Source organism: Periplaneta americana, chromosome 16 (genome assembly GCF_040183065.1).
Source record: "Periplaneta americana isolate PAMFEO1 chromosome 16, P.americana_PAMFEO1_priV1, whole genome shotgun sequence".
In the NCBI taxonomy this organism is placed as follows: Eukaryota; Metazoa; Arthropoda; class Insecta; order Blattodea; family Blattidae; genus Periplaneta; species Periplaneta americana.
In genome coordinates this window covers 168,150,833-168,173,204 of record NC_091132.1, presented here as the reverse complement: position 1 = coordinate 168,173,204, position 22,372 = coordinate 168,150,833, and the positions used below count along the sequence as shown (strand labels likewise).

At 35.1% G+C, this 22,372-nt stretch overlaps 1 protein-coding gene across 2 annotated transcripts in view; it reads left to right on the top strand.

Moving 5' to 3' along the window:
* The first annotated feature begins 439 nt into the window (after positions 1-439).
* The window catches only part of LOC138691841 (zinc finger protein 723-like), a 39,338-nt gene continuing 17,405 nt past the window's right edge, over positions 440-22,372 (top strand). For both annotated transcript variants that reach the window (XM_069814349.1, XM_069814348.1), the window contains exons 1-4: positions 440-515; positions 6,162-6,262; positions 8,442-8,603; positions 13,388-13,470. In XM_069814349.1, the coding sequence (XP_069670450.1) occupies positions 6,167-6,262; positions 8,442-8,603; positions 13,388-13,470 (341 nt within the window). In that variant the 5' untranslated portion in view covers positions 440-515; positions 6,162-6,166. The remainder of the gene's footprint in view (positions 516-6,161; positions 6,263-8,441; positions 8,604-13,387; positions 13,471-22,372) is intronic.

The following is a 22,372-nucleotide window of genomic DNA, read 5'->3' as shown; positions in this document are numbered from 1 at the left end:
CACATCATTCGAGAGTCGGAAAATGCAATTCGCCACTTTTAACATAGCATTGCTTGTTATATGAGAGAACTTTGACATTTACCTTAACCTATAAAGATACGACCTGTTGGTACAGAGTTCTTCACATAGCAAAACACAGACAATTTTCCAATATAACTTAGCAGAACAAACTTCAAATAACACTGTAATATGCTTGGCGTATTTATGATATTCGTACTCAATCAGTAATGCACAATTAATCGAACTATTTTCACGATGCACAATGCTTTGTAATGGTACTATTCATCATTTCATAGGGCAGAGAGGCGAACCTAGCGGCAGAAATTGTCATGACTCACAGAGACCTACTCTCGACCGTGCTATGCGCCAGCTTGTATAATCCCGTAAGCAACGGTCCGGCCACACAAAGGAATCACAGCCTTTTAGATCATATGCTAACTATATACAATATAAGACGATCAAGTCATCAAATAAAATTAATATAATTCCTTGAGGTTGTGATGCGATATTGGAAGGTTGGTAAATAATTAAAATACATATATAACTATTGATATTAACTACAGAAGTTATTACCATTAATTTGTTAAATACTGTACATTTACCACATTACACGGGAAATAAATATATATATCCGTTACATTCATTGTGAAGGATCAAAACTACTGTAAATAGTATGTATGTATTTATTTACACTGCAAGTGGGCAAGCACCGGGTGGCAGTTGTACAAACAATATAAACAATACACAAAATTACAATACACAATACAATTATACACAATAATTACAATTAATAATAATAATACATAAAATAACCTAATTAATAAGTGAACCTAATTTTACATTACAACCAACGTATGTATAGGCCCTACATAAGTTTCACATTGGTACGGATAATAATCTTTCACTTTACTCTCATCTCACTCACTGCACTGGCACTATGACACATTTCACTGACACTTTAGAACACATTTCACTGGCGCTATACAACACATTTCACTGACACTATAGAGCACATTTAATTGATACTATAAATTATCACTTATCGGAACTATTCACTACACTGTAAAACCATAACTTCACTGACTCACCACGTTTCACTGATACAACAGTTCAAATAAAACTACAGTTACACCCTTATTCATATTTATAAGCAAAACTGCATTTAAACTAAACTTACGATTTAAACCAAGGGAGTAACTCGTCAGGCTAAATAAATATATGTCACCTTAAAAAATAAATGCCACCTTAATTTTAATTTACACTTTATACGCAATGTTTTAAGTTATTCTTGAATCTCTTTAAGGAAGGACAGTCCTCAAAGACCGCTGCAGGTAGGTCATTCCAATCATTTATAGTTCTATTTAAAAATGAGAATTTACCTACATCCGTTTTCTGTTTCCTACATTTGATTTTAAAATCATGGTGGTTCCTGCCATAATACGTTGGCTTCTCTAACCGAGCCGCTATGTATACCAATGCTTTTTGACCTAGATGTGCTCTATACAATTATGTTAAAACTCTATACAATGATGTTACTAATTTACATACCGGTACTAATCTTATGATGAGCCTTGTAGGCTTATATAGGCCTGCATTACATAAAGCGTTCATTTAAATATACGGGCACGTATAAAAGTTACTTTCTCTAGCATGGTATTGGTACGGTATTTATCTAAATCTATTAGACATTTTTCTCGCACTTAATGGTAATAAAACAAACTGACTAGTTCACACTAGTGATGTAATATGCAATGAGGTGGGCGAGATCTCATTCATATTCGATACATATATAATGTTAACAGTTTTCAGAAACTGTTGTTGAATATGGCCATAAAGTCATTTAATATGCGCTCCTGTATATATATGACGTGTATCGTCTTAAATGCAGGTAGTAAGGCCGTAACATAATAATACAAGAGGCGTTCGGCCGGCGTCGTGGATTGTGTCCCGGCATGGCTCAGTTGGTTAAGAGCACTCAGCGCGCACAGCTGAAAGGTCCTGGTTCGATTCCCGGTGCCGGTACGAATTTTTCTCGTACTTAATGGTAATAAAACAAACTGACTAGTTCACACTAGTCATGTAATATGCAATGAGGTGGGCGAGACCTCATTCATATTCGATACCTATTAGACAAGTTTGTTACCGACCTTATTTCACAGTCTCTCACATTTTAGTCTTCATTAGGTTTACCGCGTCAAAATTTTCAAATGCTAGACTTTTTTTTTGTTCCCCCCCTCCCCCAGAAAATGGTGGAGTTCTCATAGAAAGCAGGAAAAATTATTTGAATTTTCAAAACACCTTACCTTATGATTGTATAGATGATGTTGAAGTTGTGTTGGTTGCATTCATAAGCTACAGAATTATATTTGTGCTTCACTTTTCAGAGAAGAGATGGATAATTTTTGCGACAGGTTTTTGTAAAATCCTTCACAAGCCAAGTGTTTGAAATTGTATTTGACCACGATTATTCCTTTTACCCTAGAATGCTATATCTTACGTGATTTTGACGTATAATGGGTAAACAGTTCGTCTTCACTACTTTTCCTGCCAAACAACCCCTCCTTCTAGCAATGCCTGCATATTTTAGTTGCTAACTAGGAGTCATGGCAGCAGGTTATAACTTATACGATTAGCTAAGTTATTACAACATATATTTGGAAGTTTTCGTCATAATTACGTATCAATAGTATTAATAGAAATTTTTCTGCCAGTGCAGTTAATTTATTTTCTTATCAGTGTGTTTTTTTATCCAACAAAAGGCTAATTCACACGGGAATAGTTTACAGGAGTCAAGTGCTTGGAGCAAGTCGACTTTCCTTCAACTTTCCCCGTGTGATATGGTGGAGACAGTCAAGTTGTGACTTGGTGGTCAAGCAGAATTTGAGTTGACGACCCGTCAACTTTTGTGTCCACTTTCCCGTCACATGACCAACGTGACTCCACCACTTTCCGCGTGTGAATGCGAACTTGTAGCAACTTGGCAAGTAGAAAGTTTGTAGTTTTAGGCCTATTGTCGAAGTAAATTAATAATGAGCGCCCCTAAGTGGAATTCCAACAATATTATAAAGTTTTTGGAAGTGTACGAGAAGTATGAACTTCTATGGAATATACGTGACAAAGAATACCGGTACCTCAATAAAAACAAGGGGGAATTATTATTCCAGAAACTAGCTAGTGAACTCATGGAACAAGGTTTCGAAAACATAGACGTAGAAGTGGTTCGAAAAAAAGTTAAAAACCCTTAAAACAAGACTCATTCTGAGATGCTTCCTGTATTCCGCAGGACCTTCTTCAGCTAATTCTTTCAACAAGATATTAGATGCACCGTGCATAATTCTTCTACAAATCCATTTCTTAACCCATGTTCTCTTTTCCTTTTTTTCAAGAATATTTTGTAATTCATACAATAACAAGGCGCCAATTAGCTGCACACATGCTTGAATATGTGCTGGTGGCATCTTCAGTTTCACCAAACTAAAAATGCCAATTCACTATTGATTTTTATCAACTATAACAGAATACAAGAATTCAAACACCACTACGAATACAACATTCAGCGCGCGCTTTTTTTCAAGCATGGTTTCAAGTTTAATGTCTCCATGTGATCATAAATATAGCATCAAGTTTAGAGGCTTCAAGCACTTGACTCCTGTAAGCTATCCCCGTGTGACTCGGGTTAAAGTGCAACTGGATAAAATCTTACGTTATGATAGTGATACTATTATGCGTCCACAACTGTGGAGTAACGGTTAGCGTGTCTGGCCGTCAAACCAGGTGGCCCGTGTTTAATTCCCGGTCGGGGCAAGTTACCTGATATAGAGGTTTTTTCCCGGGTTTTTCCTCAATCCAATATGAGCAAATGCTGGCTAACTTTCGGTGTTTGATCCCGGACTCATTTCACTGGTATTATCATCTTCATCTCATTCAGACGCTAAATAATCTAAGATGTTGATAAAGCGTCGTAAAATAACATATTAAAATACTATTATGGGAATTATAGATGAAGGCTCAGATGATGATGCTGAAGACAATGTAGAGATTGGTGATGAAGTTTGTGACAGTGTCAATGATCCAGAATAAATACCAATATGAAGTTGCAGCTAAAGGAGAAAAAATTAATGGAATGGATACAGTGGAAGAGATTGAGAGTAATTGAGGACCGTTTTTGCAAAACTTGCTATCTGCAAAATTTGCAAAATTGAGATTTTGATGGATTCGTTAACATAAGGCAGGCCTCTACATGATGTTCAAAGCGTCTTAGTAAAATTGGGTTATTTCTCTTCATTGTAGTGTGTCAAAGTGTGATCGTTTTTTCATAACTTGCTTTCTGCTATAAGTGAGACATACAGCAAAACTTGCTTACTATAGTGTTTTGTCTCTCCTGTAAAATTTAGTTTTTTTCAGTTAGCAAGTTTTACAAAAACGGTCCTCAATTGTAGGAAACAAGCGAATCGAGAAAGAAGAAATAAAAGGTATAAAACAGGAAACGGCAAACTCACCACATATTCAGCTGTCGAAGAAAAGAAGAGAAAAGAAAAGAAAGGAAATTTTAATTTACTTAATGTACTGTAAACGTTGTGTCTAATTCTTCGATCCACGAAACTTTCGATGTTTGTAAAACAATGAATTTAACATACTAACTTACAAATGGCTTTCAAGGAACCCGCAGGTTCATTGCCACCCTCACATAAGTCCGCCATCGGTTCCTATCCTGTGCAAGATTAATCCAGTCTCTATCATCATATCCCACCTCCCTCAAATCCATTTTAATATCCTCCCATCTACGTCTCGGCCTCCCCAAAGGTATTTTTCCCTCTGGTCTCCCAACTAACACTCTATACGCATTTCTGGATTCGCCCATATGTGCTACTTCTATATTTTAAAATAATACGAAATACATTTTCTGATCTTTGACGGAGTGGGAAGGTGTAGTTTGTTATTGTAGTCAAAATGTCCAAAGTTTTTCCCGAAATGGCGGTAGTTTGTCTTCTGAAATTCAATTTACCGTGACGATATAAAAGTCATACACATTTCATAAATCTGTACTTTACTTACAAATGGCTTTTAAGGAACCTGCAGGTTCATTGCCGCCCTCACATAAACCCACCATCAGTCCCTATTCTGTGCAAGATCAATCCAGTCTCTATCATCATATCCCACCTCCCTCAAATCCATTTTAATATTATCCTCCCATCTACGTGTCGGCCTCCCCAAAGGTCATTTTCCCTCCTGTCTCCCAACTAACACTATATGCATTTCTGGATTCGCCCATACGTGCTACATGCCCTGCCCATCTCAAACGTCTGGATTTAATGTTCCTAATTATGTCAGGTGAAGAATATAATGCGTGCAGTTCTGCATTATGTAAGTTTCTCCATTCTCCTGTAACTTCATTCCTTTTAGCCCCAAATATTTTCCTAAGAACTTTATTCTCAAAAATCCTCAATCTCTGTTCCTCTCTCAAAGTGAGAGTCCAAGTTTCATAACCATACAGAACAACCGATAATATAACTGTTTTATAAATTCTAACTTTCAGATATTTTGACAGCAGACTGGATGACGAAAGCTTCTCAACTGAATAATAACACGCATTTCCCCATATTTATTCTGCGTTTAATTTCCTCCTGAGTGTCATTTATATTTGTTACTGTTGCTCCAAGATATTTGAATTTTTTCACCTCTTCGAAAGATAAATCTCAGTTTTTATAATGAATTTAAGGTATTCCAAAGAAATGGAAGAAGAAATGTAAAACATCGATTTGAATTTAAAATATTTATAATCACTATCGTGGTATAGATCCTGTTCTGATGAAGCCCTGTTTTCTCAGACAGATGTCTCCTGTTTTTTTTTTTTTGTATATATAAAATAAATGATTATGACGCAACTTTCTCCCTATCGAAATCCTCTGTTTACACTATAACAAGATGGCTGCGATAATGTGCACTGTTCCTAGTTAACTATAATTGTTGAATGTAGACAAACTTAAATTAGTGTATTTTTCCTTATAATGGTTCTAATTATGTTTGCATATCTTTGTGTATTATAGTTTCGGACATGTTTAGAAATTGAATTCAAAGTAGGTCATAGCAACTTCTAAGGTTTTCTCCACAGTTCTGATTCTGTAAATCACTGTAAATAATTACAGACCCTCTTCTTTCAGGTATAATGAATTGGATCAAGAACGAACCCAAGGTTGATCCGTTGCTCCTACAATCACTTGATAACACATACGAAATAAAAGAGAGTACAGCTTTATCAAAGGTAAACTGAAAAGTCTTGCTATATATTTTGTTTATGTGTGTGTAGCAAAAAAAAAAAAAAGCATACACTTCACAATTTTTATTCAGTAGGATTGAATTAGATTTCCACGCCTTAGCTGTGTGGTATAAGGCACCATGTTGCGCAAACAACGGGGTTTACAAAACAATGGGAAGATGTCGGCCGTTCTTTTGTTCAATGTACAGCATTCTGTCTGGACATCATGCACAGCATTTTGCAGATAATGTCTTGGAATATTGCAATTTCTTGCGAGATGGCATCTTTCAGTTGCAGTAGGGTTGTTGGATGTGTCAGGAAAACTCGTTCTTTAAGGTAACCCCACAACCAAGAGTTGGCCAGATTGAAATCTAGAGATCGCAGAGGCCACATTTTTGGAAAATTGTCATAAGATTACGAAAACGTTTAGTATTTCTGATGCTATTATGCATTACAATAAATCATGAACTGATGAATGCACATTACTGTATTCAGTACTAAAAATAAGCATTGTATTTATTTCGAAACTGTATTTAAATATATATATATCTCCATTACCAGTTCAAATTTTATATATATATATATATATATATATATATATATATATATATATATATATATAAAATTTGAACTGGTAATGGAGATTACGGAAAAATGGCTAAATGGATTTTAATAAATGACCCCTCATTTTGAAGCTTGGAACCCAAAGTTTTTCAGGAAAATAGTAGTTTTCAGTGAATTGTTAATTTTCCTACATCATTTTCCTATTTTCCAAAATCCATCTGTCGTCAGTTTTGAGAACTAGCTAATACCATTTCAGAATAAAACAAAACACACACTACAGTAAACAATATTACACGAAGGCCATGATCTGCAAGAATGCTGACATATTTAGAGCTCAAATTAAATTGGTTATTAAAAACTTAACTTACTAAAAATAATTTACAGATTCGATTCTGTGGTGTGTAATTTTCTGGGTACAGCTGTGTATTGGATATTAAAAACTACAAATCTTGAGGTGGTTTGATGACATTATTACCATTAGAAATGAAATATTATTGTAGTTAATGCCGTGATGTGACTATTTTTCATTAATTATATATATTAATGCTATATTGATGATATGAAAGTGAAACGTTTTGGGGTTATATAAGTAGATGTAGAGAATATCTTAAATTAGATCTTGATATTTTCTGTAATTTACTGAGTGGCGGCTATAAAACTTACGTAAGATAATATTGTTAATAAAAATAAAATATTTTTATGGTTATTAATCTAGTGGGGTTGGGTCTTTTTCATACACTTAATGGCAGTGTGGTGTAGATATTTATATGCGTCATTCTCTTCAGTATTGGCTCGAGAGAACGCAAAAATTACAGTTCCTAAGGAAAGACCAAAAGGTATTACTGATGAAATAAGAGGCCTACAAACCTACGATCCACAATAACCTGAAATAGCTATTGCTTTACTCCCACATGACATTGTTACTTGCGTTTTCGCATTGAAACTCAAAAACTAAGGTGGATATGTTCAAGAAAAAGTATTTGGCATAAAAAACTGTTCAGAAGGAGTATGTTTCATTATTATGGAAGCAAATAACTTCCAAAATGTCTGGTATCTTTCATTGAAAATAAATCTGGAAAATGTTTGTTTGAACGTCTAATGAACATTTGCTGTACAAGCCACTAGTATATATATGAAAATTACTAAATTTGAACATGGAAAAAGATGTTTGTGCAGTTCAGTATGTCTTTATATAACCTATAAACATATTTTCCAATTATCCAGCACTGGCTTTGTCCTACAGTTGCCGGATACGAGGAATTCTACTGTAATGAAAATTGTTATCATGTTCATAATAGTGTAAGCTATACCATTGCATGATGTTGAGCAACCATTACTTTATATATTTGCAGTTTTTCTTTCTTTTGAAATCTTTATTCAACCTTCGTTCAAATTTCGAAATACATTTTCACTCAATGTGTATTGTTAAGTAGAAAGATTACACATATTATTTTATGTAAATTATTTCAGAAGCAACGCCTAGTCTATTGTGAGTAATTTTCTGTAGGTTTCAAAGTCCAGTTCCAATTCTGCCTTTCGTTTTTTTTTTTTTTCTGTTATGAAGTCAGCTTCAAAATAGCAAGTTTAAGTTATTCATTAATGACGTTTTTATGTCCCGTAGGATGGGAAATTATCGGATCTGCAAGTGAAGACAGAATGCTTGGATCACAGCTTTGATATCAAATCGGAGATAAAAGTTGAAGACAGTCCAGTGTCTATTAGCTTTCCTTTATTGAAGTCTGAAGTTGAAGAGAGTCCAGAGACTGTAAAATCTGTCGTTGATGTAAGTGATTCACTATCAGTATTCAGATATGACGACAGCGCATTTTGACGTATATCAATGTCATTAACAATCTCAGAATATTATTAATTGTTTCATTTTAACTTGTTCTAAACTAAGCTTTACTTACTTATTGGCTTTTAAGGAACCTGGAGGTTCATTGCCGCCCTCACATAAGCCCACCATTGGTCTCTATCCTGAGCAAAATTAATCCAGTCTCTATCATCATATCCCACCTCCATCAAATCCATTTTAATATTATCTTCCCATCTACGTCTCAGCCTCCCCAAAAGTACTTTCCCCTCTGGCCTCCCAACTAACACTCTATATGCATTTCTGGATTCGCCCATACGTGCTACATGCCCTGGCCATCTCAAACGTCTGAATTTAATGTTCCTAATTATGTCAGGTGAAGAATACAATGCGTGCAGTTCTGTGTTGTGTAACTTTCTCCATTCTCCTGTAACTTCATCCCTTTTAGCCCCAAATATTTTCCTAAGAACCTTATTCTCAAACACCCTTAACCTATGTTCCTCTCTCAAAGTGAAAGTCCAAGTTTCACATCCATACAGAACAACCGGTAATATAACTGTTTTATAAATTCTAACTTTCAGATTTTTTGACAGCAGACTGGATGACAAAAGCTTCTCAACCGAATAATGACAGGCATTTCCCATATTTATTCTGCGTTTAATTTCCTCCCGAGTGTCATTTATATTTGTTACTGTTGCTCCAAGATATTTGAATTTTTCCACCTCTTCGAAGGATAAATCTCCAACTTTTATAGTTCCATTTCGTACAATATTCTGATCACGAGACATAATAAACTAAACTTTAACTGCTTTTATTTTAGATTTGAAAAATAATAATATGATTAACAAACATATATTTCTGGTAGGCAACAGACAATTATCTCGAGTCATATAGAGCGTTGTTCTACCTAGGAAGAGTTTTTTTCACTTCAACTTCTTTTTTTTTTTTTTTTTTCTTGTGGGTTCTCTAGCAACTACTGTCACATCATTGTATGAAAGGTTCAAATAAATTTGGGTTATTCTGACTCAGTCCGTCACATTTCTTTCCCCTGCATAGATTTTTGTAATGGCTTGTAACTTAAAAAATGTCTTCTTTGCAATTAATATAAGACTATTACACCGTGCATAGCTAGGAATACCCAGACATATAGACACCGTGAATGTCCCACACTACAAAATATAAATTTGAATGAATATCACCTTTAAATTATAGATCCGGTTATAAAGAAACACATTGTAGTGAAAAGTACGTTAAAGGAAGTAAACATCATACATAACCTATTCATAAAAGTGTACACTGTCACTACAGAAGTGATGTATAATTTTTTAATACTTTCAAGGGAAAAATTGTTCCGGGGTCGGGTATCAAACCCGTAACCTTTGAATAAACGCACCAACGCTCTACCAACTGAGCTACCCAGAAAATCTACCAGACACCGACTCAATTTCTCACTTTATATCCACAGACCTCAAAGTGGGCCTACAAACCGTCAAGTAACCAACATTGAGTGCACACTAACTCTGTGTGACTTAAATTGTGGTTTTCTGTTAATGAACAGTGACGTGTATTATGCATATCTAGCTTTCAGATATAGTTCCCTCTGGTTATTGTATTGTTTCTGTTTCCTGAAGAATTTTAGATAAGGCTGCAAATAGCCATATTAGTTGATGCGCCCTTTTTAAACCCAACTAACTAACCACTCCTATTACTACTGTTAGTCATATTACTGCTACTAGCAATGCCCCTAGTGCTGATAATGCTGATAATACAAATATTAGTTGTATTAATACCAGTACAATAATACAACTACCAAGACTTTTGCTACTGCCACTAGATTTACTGTTATTGTCACTACAACTACTGCTTCTACTACTGCCATAACTACTACTACTACTACTACTACTACTACTACTGCTATACTGTTTTCGCTGTAAGAAAAATCCTAATGTAAACATAAGCACGTTGCTGTTATACCTGTGATTGGCTCCCAGTCGAAACACACACATGACGCAGGAAAATATAGTTCGTATTTGGAAACCACAATCTTGTATTATTTGAAATTAAAAAATTGAATTCTAGTTGTTAAACACGATGAAACATTTAACTTCACTCATGTGTAAAACGCTATGTAAAAGAAAAGCTACTTTTATATTTTGTTATGTACTATGAACGCAGATGAATACCAACAGTAATACCGAGGTAGTCTGTTCTTGTAACAAGTTGGCGTCACTTGAGCTCGTAGTTGTTCACGTAAGCACGTGGTACTGAAGTATGACTTCTGTATCCTCAATTGTCCATTGTGAAGACATAAGACTTAAAAATAATTTAATTGCAGTAATTGTAATGTAAATGTTTCCTAAGGCTGGTATTCATAGTCGACACTTTTGATTAAAGTGTCCTTTGGAAGACGCAAAGTATCACTTTTCCGTTGCACAGTCGACACTTTGATGCAAAGGAACACTTTGGATGAAAGTGTACTTCCGACCACACTTTGAGCCGAAAGTGGCACTTTGTATAAAAATGGCGGACGTCTTGGAAGTTGTCGAATTATTAGAACGTGCGGAAGAGATGCCACAATTAGTGGACAATGTACAAATTAGAGATAGGCCTAAAGACAATCCCGTGGAATTTTATAATGATATAGAATTTAAAAAAAAACGGTTCCGATTTGATAAAGAAACTTATTGAGATTGCTTATATTTTCGATGACTGGTTGACAAAAACGAATAATAGACGTTTCCCAGTGCCTCCAATAATACAGTTATTGACTGCATTAAAATTCTATGCTACAGATATGTACCATACATTAGTAGTTTATATATAATATTATAGTTCAGGTATTTCTGTAGTAACATTCGTATATTTATAACCTCAATTCGATGAAGTGATATGTAGGTAGATAGGCCTATGCCTATATAATCTGTTTTTATTACTGAAACGAATTTTTTAACTTAAATAATATTAAACTAACTTCGATCTAATGTAGGCATAATTATCTTAAATTAGCATTGAGAGACCTCACGTGCCTGCCTTCTAAGCAGATTCCATAATTATATTGGGTTTAAAATGATTTTGATTTTTGTTGACTACCTGTATTTTGAGATAAGATTTATCTTGATGTTGATATAATCATTACTGTTTTGATACCGGTAATATATATTTTCACGCCGGTAAGCAATATATCTACTGTCTCTAGTTCATATGCAGTCATAACCTCACCATGAAAAGAGATCTCATACTATTAGGCCTATTTTGTTTTGCATTGTAGAAACATTTGGCATTCAAAATATTCCTGTTACTTCTATTCACTATTCACGAAAAAGACAAAAATGAAAATAACGGAAATAACACGATATATTAATGAAGCAGTTACATATAAAACCTAACCTAACGATATAAATTTAATGATTATATATATATATATATATATACACACACACACAAAACTTAACCTACTCAGTCCAACTTAACCTAACTATATAAACTAATAGAAGATATGTAGGCTACAAAATCTAACCGAACTGTATAAATCAGTGGAACGGATACATACAAAATCTAACTTAGCGACATAAATCAATGAAAAAGATATGTGCAGGACCTAATCTAACTATATAAATTAATGGATCAGTTATGTACTGTACAGAACCTAACCTAATTTCACCAGCAGTATCACTAACTATTTAATAAAATGTTATATATCTGAACTGACTGAAATAATCTAAACTATCGGCAACAAAAACTAGAAACTGAAATAAAACAACTTTAAATATATATTTTCTTCCTCGCGCAATCAATAGGCTCCCAATTCAAATCACAAGCATTGTAATTTTAAGTTATACGTAATTAATTTGTTATTGCTTGTTCACTTGTTTTGAAAGGCATTGTGGGACTTCTATTACCAACCAAATTGTAACTCTACACTACACTTTGCTGGCGTAAAGTGACACTTTGTGAAGTGCACTTCTTGAATCGTCTATGAATAGCACCATTATGAAAGAGCCACTTTCGTCAAAAGTGTCACTTTGCAAAGTGGAGATATAAAGTGTCGACTATGAATACCAGCCTAAGCAAACAAATGCATAGTAGTGAGGTTAGGCCTACTTGATGAGTAACGGGAAATGTTTAACATGAAACAGAATGTACAACAGTAGGCGGGAACACGTACTGAGAATCTATGGCGCCAAACAGCGGCCAATGAAGCCTCACTTTAGTCACGTGGTATCATTTACATTAGGATTTTTCTTACAGCGAAAAGATTATACTGCTGCTGATGCTGCCGCCACTATTAGTAATATAGCACTATTACTACTTACAAATAGTGCTGTGTTCACGACCTGTTACCTGATTAGAAAAATCGAATTACAGAGGCTGCATTTTGATTAAATATTTTCAACAGTGGTATTTACAGACGAAATACATTTACCTTTCCAACTCCTTTTCCTCTTTAGACTAATTAGCAGAAATATTGTACCTAATTGTGTGTTTTGTACGTAATTTACTGTACCTTTATAAGCAGCATGCACATATTTTGAACGGTGGAATTTGATTCCTATGCTTTTGAAAAATGCAAAGAGCCTGAATTTGAGATAACGAAGTAACGAGGGGAAATCAACTCGATATTTAAATAAAGTCACTACAGCTATACCGAAAATTGTGTTGGAGCTCATTAGGATTGAAAATCATATCTTTGAAATAGGAAATCAATGGTTAGATGGTCAACTTAACCTTTCTTCATTATTTGCTCTCTTTTTCAGGAAGATGCGTTCGATCTGGACACAGTCCAGCAACAACAGAAACTGGAGGTATCTCCAGGGAAAGATGAAGTGCTATCTGAGAGGTAAGTGTAGTGTGCTTGTTTTGGTTCTTCTTCCAATATTACACAGTTTTATTTATATGATGCGGAACTTTAATTTGTAATATATGATAATATTTTGATACATAATATAAGTAGTGCGTTGTTTATATCGCCCAGCTTTGTAAAAACGGGACAACCAACATTAATTTAACAGTACAAGCAAAAAAACTTATCTTAGCCGAACTTCTGTCTTTATTGCAAATGAACCATTGAGCTATCAACTTACATTAATTCAAAATAACGACTACTCTCAGTTGCAACAATGAGAACTTTCAGATTTTAAAGTTTACTAAGGCCCGGTTTTATAAATATGGTTAATCTAAAGATTAAGTTAAACCTAAGTTAAACCTCACCATGAGTTTAACTCAACGTGCCGTATTATAGAGTCTCGGTTAAGTTAAACTGTAGTGTAGAGATGGGTAAAAAATAACAACAGTTATTTTGGAACTGTTCCGGTCTCGGAACTGTTGCAAAAATGAACAGTAGGTCGGAACCTCCTGTTCCGAAATAACAGTGTTCCGACTCAGAGCTGCTCACTTGCCCAGCTGTTGTGGGCTCGCGTTGCACAAGGTATGTTCTGACTCCGAGATAACAGTCGGAACGTCGGAGCTTGTTCCGATGAACCAATGACAGCTGCGGTTACACTCAACGAGTTAGAAAGAGAAGACTATAGAGTGGCTATGTTGTCCTGTACAGCGCTCTTTGCGGTGCCACCGCGAAACACGGCAGATCTGAGCTAAGCGCCCACCTTTGTAACAATTCGTCTGCTTACAATGTTGTATAACGGAGATAAGAAGTACAAAAAAACGAAGAAAAAAACATGCCTGTTGTGTGTGCTGCATATAACTGCAATGTCAAAAGGAAAAAGACAACTGATATATCATATTTAATGTAAATTTTATGAAGTTAAGTCCATAGTTTTGTTAATTAGCAGCATTTTTTTTCATGCATAAATGTGTAACAACGCCCGGCATAAACAAAATAAATGGTTCACTGGTAATGATGTACTTAAACTAAATACGGATAAAACCAATACAATTCCGTTTCAGATCCAGTGAAAAACAAATAGCAATACAATATTAAAACTGTATTTCGACACCGGCATCCTTTATTTCTGCTCCTTCTGTCCTTACTGCTTATACAAGAACACGATTAGCTGTAGCTTATAAGAAGTAGGCCTATTTCGAAGACAAACGATTAATCAAATAAATGGTTCACTAGTAATAAAGTTAAACTAAATACCGATAAAACCGCTACAATTCCGTTTCAAACCTAGTAATAGCAATGAAATATTAAAATTGTATTTCGACACTCGCACCCAAAATAACGCAAAACTCTGTGGTAGATCGTATTGTTGTTAGTATTTTGACTGGAAGGACATGAAAGAACATAATTGAGCACCCACGTGCAATAATGGGGTAAGTATGAATATATTTCGTAACTACTTACCCCATTATTGTACGTGGGTGCTCAATTATACACTAATAATAATCAGTGGTGCCGCAGCCCTTGAAAGGCTCAGACAGACCAGCCGGCTGTTGGCCTCACGTTCACATTTCGATAATTATACTTTACTGTAACAAAAAAACTGAAAGCGTGTTTTGTCATGTTTCACCCACGTTACAAGCTTGGAGGAAAAGGTTGTTTACTACAGATAGGGCCTACTTTCATTCTATATCTTATGGTATAGTAAATAGTTTTGCAACGTGTAGAGACTGGGAAAACAATTTAATAAAATCATCCGAATCATACTCGTTCATTTTATAGGCAATCTTCGGGTCGCATTTAAAAGAACCTAGGAATATTAACATTTTCTTCAGTATATTTGCTAGGACTTCTTGTCATACTACATGACAATTTTGCTTAGGTTATTCTTTTAAGCATTCCTTCTAGGAATAGATCAAGTGTTTTAAATTTAGCATACATAAGTTTAGATTAAGTTCCTAGCACGTATTTGACGAAATACTAAGTTTTTCCACTTCAGTTTAACTGATTTATGCAAATGAAATTAAGACAGCTGACGATTCTAATGTCAGTTATCACCACTTTGTTTTGGGCGCATAAGTTCATTACCGACGGTCGTTCAATTTTCTTCAAACATGGCGGCTCAATGACCACTCTATATCTTTCTCTTTCTAACTCGTTGGTTACACTGTTCTCGTTGTTCTTTATGTTGTACTTGGAACTTCGTTGGATGAAGTTGGTACTTGAAACTCTCACGTGGTTGGAGGGGGACGTATGGAAATTGAAATTCTTGCGGGGGCGCGAACTTTAATATCGACAATTGGAAGACTGGCCAATCATCTGTAATGTTATACTAAGTATTTAATAATCTGTAATATTCATTCCTATTCAATTCCGCGGGAATTGTTAATTCCCGCTTTATAGTTTATTTCACCATTCAGGTGTGCGTCAGTTGTAATATTAGTTGTTAGATGGTGTGTTAATTTAGTAATTTAGTAATGAATTCTGTCCGCATGCACAGCAATTTTCCAAAATCGATTCGAATGTGCATTGCAATGCCATCTATAGAGAAGAATGTATACTATGTCCTGTACCGTTCGTTTGAACGATTCCTCAAAAGGAACAAGAGTCAAAGAGAAGGCACGTATCAATGAACGACTCCGACTCATCACCACTGGTGATTGTTATTTCGGAACTGTTATTTGGAACATAGTATTTTTTCGGAACCGGAACCGTCGGAACTGTTCCGGGAAAAGAACAACTTCGCCCATCACTACTGTAGTGGAATACGATTGGTATTACTGCTAGGAAAGAAAAGAAGAACTTCGCAACTGTTTAATTATATTATTGATTTAAAATAGCCGATGCTCGTGGAGAATCTTCATTAAGAAACATCTTTGCTCTTCGATATTAGAGAGAGTATCATAAAAAAACTTAAAGAGGAGCAATACCGTGTACTTGAGTATGCTCGTCAGACTTAACCTCAAATAGTTTCTTAACGCAAACACAGTGCAACCAAACTAAACCATGCATGACCATCCGTGACGTAACTCCATACAGAATCAACTGAGTAATGAAGTAATAATATTAGTGTGCGTATTTTATGTGTTGTCTAGAATATTTACGAAACAGAATTCAGTAAAACAAAATTATTTTTACGAGTCTAGTAAAATTAGGTAATATTGTTAGTATGTTTATAAATCAGGCCCCATAGTAAATCTTACCAGGAGACTATCTGTCACACAGTACAATGCGCAATAGGTTTAGGCTTATAGTAGATTTACGGTCACATCCGAAACCTTCCATCGTTTTCAGTATGCCTACTACCAGAGGAAAAATAGCGCAGCACAACTAGTGACTGATGCAGAAATTCAACAATGTTTTCAAAAATAGAAAAGAAATCATTTATCTTTTCAAATAATCTTTAAATTCAAACCCTAAAACACATATTTTTGCACTTTCTCATTTTTCTGTTGCATGTTGTATCCGAGTTTCAATTTTTCGAAACAAGGTTAGGATTATAAGCCTAATTCTGAAGGTTAGGACTGTCTGCTTCGAAAACCTCAATCTGTTTTAAAACTTATGTTCATTTATGTAATTTCAAAGTGGTGCACTCTATTTCGAAAAATTCTTGGCCATCGTGGCCATTCAATAGTATTGAGCACTCACATATGAAGGGTACACCGGAATAACGATCAAGGTCCATTTTAGAAAGTTTCGAGAAAAACGAATTTTAAAGTTTAAGCACTTAATACTTTGTTATGTGTGCTCTCTCAATTAATATCACTCAATAAAAGAATTGTATTTCAATGGATACCATCCCATTGTGGAATCCTGGGAAAAGAGAATGCGGATCTTTAGCAAAGAAGGGCAGCACTGCTACTTACAGACCTGTTACTAAATCTACATATTACTCTGTGAAAAGATTTATTAAATCTACATACTTAGACTTCAACAAACAAAATTTGATAACTCAATCCCAAGGGAAAAAATGGAACTCTCTGCATCAAAATCCACAGTTAATTCCCGATTTACCACGAAAATCGTCTGTAGCTGCATTTAGATTGGCAACAGGCCATGATTGTTTGGCCAAACACCTGCATAGAATTGGAATATATCAGTCCCCTAACTGCCCATTGTGCAACTCAAACCAAGAAATGGATTCGGAACACCTCAAAATCTGTGCTTCAGTGGCTAGTCATGATAATATCTTTGAAAAATATTGGAGTGCAAGAGGTCAAATGACTTTATTGTCAAACGCCTGGCATTAGAAAACAACAACTTTGTTATATGTGTATTTAATAGAAATTGACGTAGTGGAATGTCAAGAACGATGATATCTTATTACCAGCTACACCACATGATAGTATTTCTTTTCCACTATAAGATAGCATTATTAACTCAATTTCGATTTTTGATGGACCTTCATCGTTTTTCCCGTGTACCCTTCATATCGTCACTCATAAGTTCTTGGAAAACATCTGCATTATACATGTATATTGCGGGAACCTCCATCTTGCACTGTTGAGCCTTGAACTGCAGTTTAAACGGCGGAGAACTGCCAATCAAGTTAAACTTCAGTTAACTCAAAATTAACTGGTAGTTAAGGATTATAATACGAAGCAAAATGAAAAACTTCAATTTAAACTGAACGTAATGTTTAAACAGCGTTTATAATACCGACCCTAATAGTTCTTAGTATATTACATTTTTTTTAGAAAAATAACTTGGACTCTTTTTACTTAACAGAGGCGTTATGGATCTGAATAAAATTTGACAGAGAAATTATATAAGATTTAATACATTTGTAACTGCCATTTCTGTTAACACACTATCATTGCTAGTACAGGCACTGCTGTTTTATTATTCTAAACCCTTCAAAGAGTCAGGATTTCATGTAAGGTACATTCATACATCACTACTTTTGCTCCACAACATTTCTCCTGTAGTTTAATCTTTTGTTTCTCTTCGTATTTACACAAAAGCTAATTGTAGCGTGCTAGATTGCTACTTTCCGTGCTACCCAATTCGAATGCTGCTAAACATGCCTACTGTGCTTTACATGCAGTCCACTGATGTTGATATAATACTTACTTACTTACTGGCTTTTAAGGAACCCGGAGGTTCATTGCCACCCTCACATAAGCCCGCCATTGATCCCTATCCTAAGCAAGATTAATCCATTCTCTATCATCATATCCCACCTCCCTCAAATCCATTTTAATATTATCTTCCCATCTACGTCTCGGCCTCCCTAAAGGTCTTTTTCCCTCCGGCCTCCCAACTAAAACTCTATATGCATTTCTGGATTCGCCCATACGTGCTACATGCCCTGCCCATTTCAAACGTCTGGATTTAATGTTCCTAATTATGTCAGGTGAAGAATACAATGCGTGCAGTTCTGTGTTATGTAACTTACTCCATTCTCCTGTAACTTCATCCCTCTTGGCCCCAAATATTTTCCTAAGCACCTTATTCTCAAACACACTTAACCTATGTTCCTCTCTCAAAGTGAGAGTTCAAGTTTCACAACCATATAGAACAACCGGTAATATAACTGTTTTATAAATTCTAACTTTCAGATTTTTTGACAGCAGACTGGATGATAAAAGCTTCTCAACCGAATAATAACACGCATTTCCCATATTTATTCTGTGTTTAATTTCCTCCCGCGTGTCATTTATATTTGTTACTGTTCCTCCAAGACATTTTAAATTTTCCACCTCTTCAAAAGATAAATTTCCAATTTTTATATTTCCATTTCGTACAATATTGTCGTCACGAGAGACAATCATATACTTTGTCTTTTCGAGATTTACTTCCAAACCTATCTCTTTCCTTGCTCTAAGTAAAATTCCCGTGTTTTCCCAAATCGTTTGGGGATTTTCTCCAAACATATTCACGTCATCCACATAGACAAGCAGCTGATGTAACCTGTTCAATTCCAAACCCCCTCTGTTATGCTGGACTTTCCTAATGGCATACTCTAGAGAAAAGTTAAAAAGTAAAGGTGATAGTGCATCTGCTTGCTTTAGCCCACAGTGAATTGGAAACGTATCTGACGGAAACTGACCTATACGAACTCTGATGTACGGATGTTGATATAATAGGGTTAGCAAATATTTTTAAAATTCAAATTCCCTTCCATATTGCTGAGTGTTATCCGGTGAAGTCGTGTGGTTCTATTGATATTAATATCCATTGCTCATATACACGGCGATTCACTAGGAGTTACCGTCGCTTAAGGAGAATATTTCCGACGACATTCTGAGCAAAACACGTCACACAAACATGGATCCTATACTCATTATATTCTGAGATTTACCAGTTGAAGTTGTTTTTAAAATATTTTTTTTTCTGTTGTGTCATGGGTAAAAGAATACTAGACTGAACTCTTCAGAAGTATAATATCATTAAGATCCTTCGTACTATTTTTTTTTTTTTCGATTTTTGAATACAACTTACGTTATTCTTACGAACTTGTCACAATTGTTACAAATCACGGCATTCTTGAAAACTCTTTAAGACTGTACATTAGGCTGCAAAACTGAACTGTAAAGAAACAAGTCACTAGAAGTGTTGTGATCTGTAGGGAGCGGATTTTTATGTGCTAAAAAATATAAATATATTTATTTTTCATGTGCTAAAAAGTACGAAAATATATGCTAAAAATAAAAATAAATATTTTTTTAATATGATAAAAATACCTTACTTAGCTTGGAAATAAAAATGTTACTAGGTACCTACCAACCACACTTGAGTGCTAGTAATTGGCCGAGAATTGCAGTGAACAAAGGTCATCTCCAAATTCTCCATCAAAAATGCATGCCGATCATCTCTGAACAACGACTTATACTGTGAAAACGATCTTTCCACACCACAGGACGTCAGATGTGCATATTTAAAGACTGGAATGTCACAAATACAAACACCGTCAATTTTACTTACAGGCATGTCCTCCAATACTTGAGCAACTTTACACATTTTTTTATATCCACTGTTTTTTCCAAACATATTCTGGAATTTGTCCCTTAGTACTTGTAGTTCTGAACCTGGTAGCGAGTCTAGTTTCATTTCCACGGCACTCACCTCCTGTTTCAAACAGGTTTTTGGATGTTTTGAGTTTTTTATTGTGTCACACAAAAAGCTTAAATTTTGCTAATAGGAAAGCTAAATCGTTTTTTTAAATAACCATCTTTCATTATATCTTGAAGGATAACGATTGACGAAGCCCGATAACAGGGAATCACAACTAGATATATTGCCTTACTTGATAGACATGAGCGAGAGGCGAGAGATTTTTAAAATTAAATAATGTTCATACCCGAGCTCTTATCTGTTGTGTTTCACAAACAAAGCGTGGAATGTAATCATCTTCAGCAACAATACTTACTTACTTACTGGCTTTTAAGGAATAGTAGGTTCATTGCCGCCCTCAAATAAGCCCGCCATCGGTCCCTATCCTGTGCAAGATTAATCCAGTCTCTACCATCATATCCTACCGCCCTCAAATCCATTTTAATATTATCTTCCCATCTACGTCTGGGCCTCCCCAAAGGTCTTTTTCCCTCCGGCCTCCCAACTAACACTCTATATGCATTTCTGGATTCGCCCATACGTGCTACATGTCCTGCCCATCTCAAACGTCTGGATTTTATGTTCCTAATTATTTCAGGTGAAGTATACAATGCGTGCAGGTCTGCGTTGTGTAACTTTCTCCATTCTCCTGTAACTTCATCCCTCTTAGCTCCAATTATTTTCCTAAGAACCTTATTCTCAAAAACCCTTAATCTTTGTTCCTCTCTCAAAGTGAGAGTCCAAGTTTCACAACCATACAGAACAACCGGTAATATAACTGTTTTATAAATTCTAACTTTCAGATTTTTTGACAGCAGACTGGATGACAAAAGCTTCTCAACCGAATAATGACAGGCATTTCCCATATTTATTCTGCGTTTAATTTCCTCCCGAGTGTCATTTATATTTGTTACTGTTGCTCCAAGATATTTGAATTTTTCCACCTCTTCGAAGGATAAATCTCCAATTTTTATAGTTCCATTTCGTACAATATTCTGGTCACGAGACATAATCATATACTTAGTCTTTTCGGGATTTACTTCCAATCCTATCGCTCTACTTGCTTCAACAAGAATTTCCGCGTTTTCCCTAATTGTTTGTGGATTTTCTCCTAACATATTCACGTCATCCGCATAGACAAGAAGCTGATGTAACCCGTTCAGTTCCAAACCCTGCCTGTTATCGTGAACTTTCCTAATGGCATATTCTTCAGCAGTAATAAACATTCCTAATTATGTGTTGCAAGATCTCTCCGCCTTGTCCATGTTAATTTATTCTCTAATAATAACACTGATATGCTGCCTAGCAGTTCTCAGAACTTGAGGCGATACTATTACGAAAATGGATCACGGATACACCACACAGCGCTTAGAAACACGAAGCAACCATTATTCTTAAAAAAAGATGACGTACTTCTGAGTGATATAGTTGATTTACTTTTAAAATATTTAAAAGTTCTTGTAGAAAAGTTATTTAAGTAAAAAAACTCCAAGATTTATGTGTTTATAATAGATTTCCTGAAAATATGTATTTACATAATTTTTTTTTGTGAAAATATGTGTTTTTATGTGAAATAAAATTCGGGTTTTAAACTTGTAACTTCATGTTCTGAATTTTTAACTTTGTTAATTGTGTTTTACCACACGCAAAAAGAATATTTAATTACATAGGAATCCGCTTCATAGTGATCTGTAACAATTGTTGTGAAAAGTTCGTAAGAATAATGTAATTTTAATGTTATATATGTATGTATATATCAATAAATTCAAATGTTGTTGTTGTTATCTAATGCCGGGCTTTGGCAACGAAGCCATTAGCGTTCTTGCTCTCCAATATTTCTCGA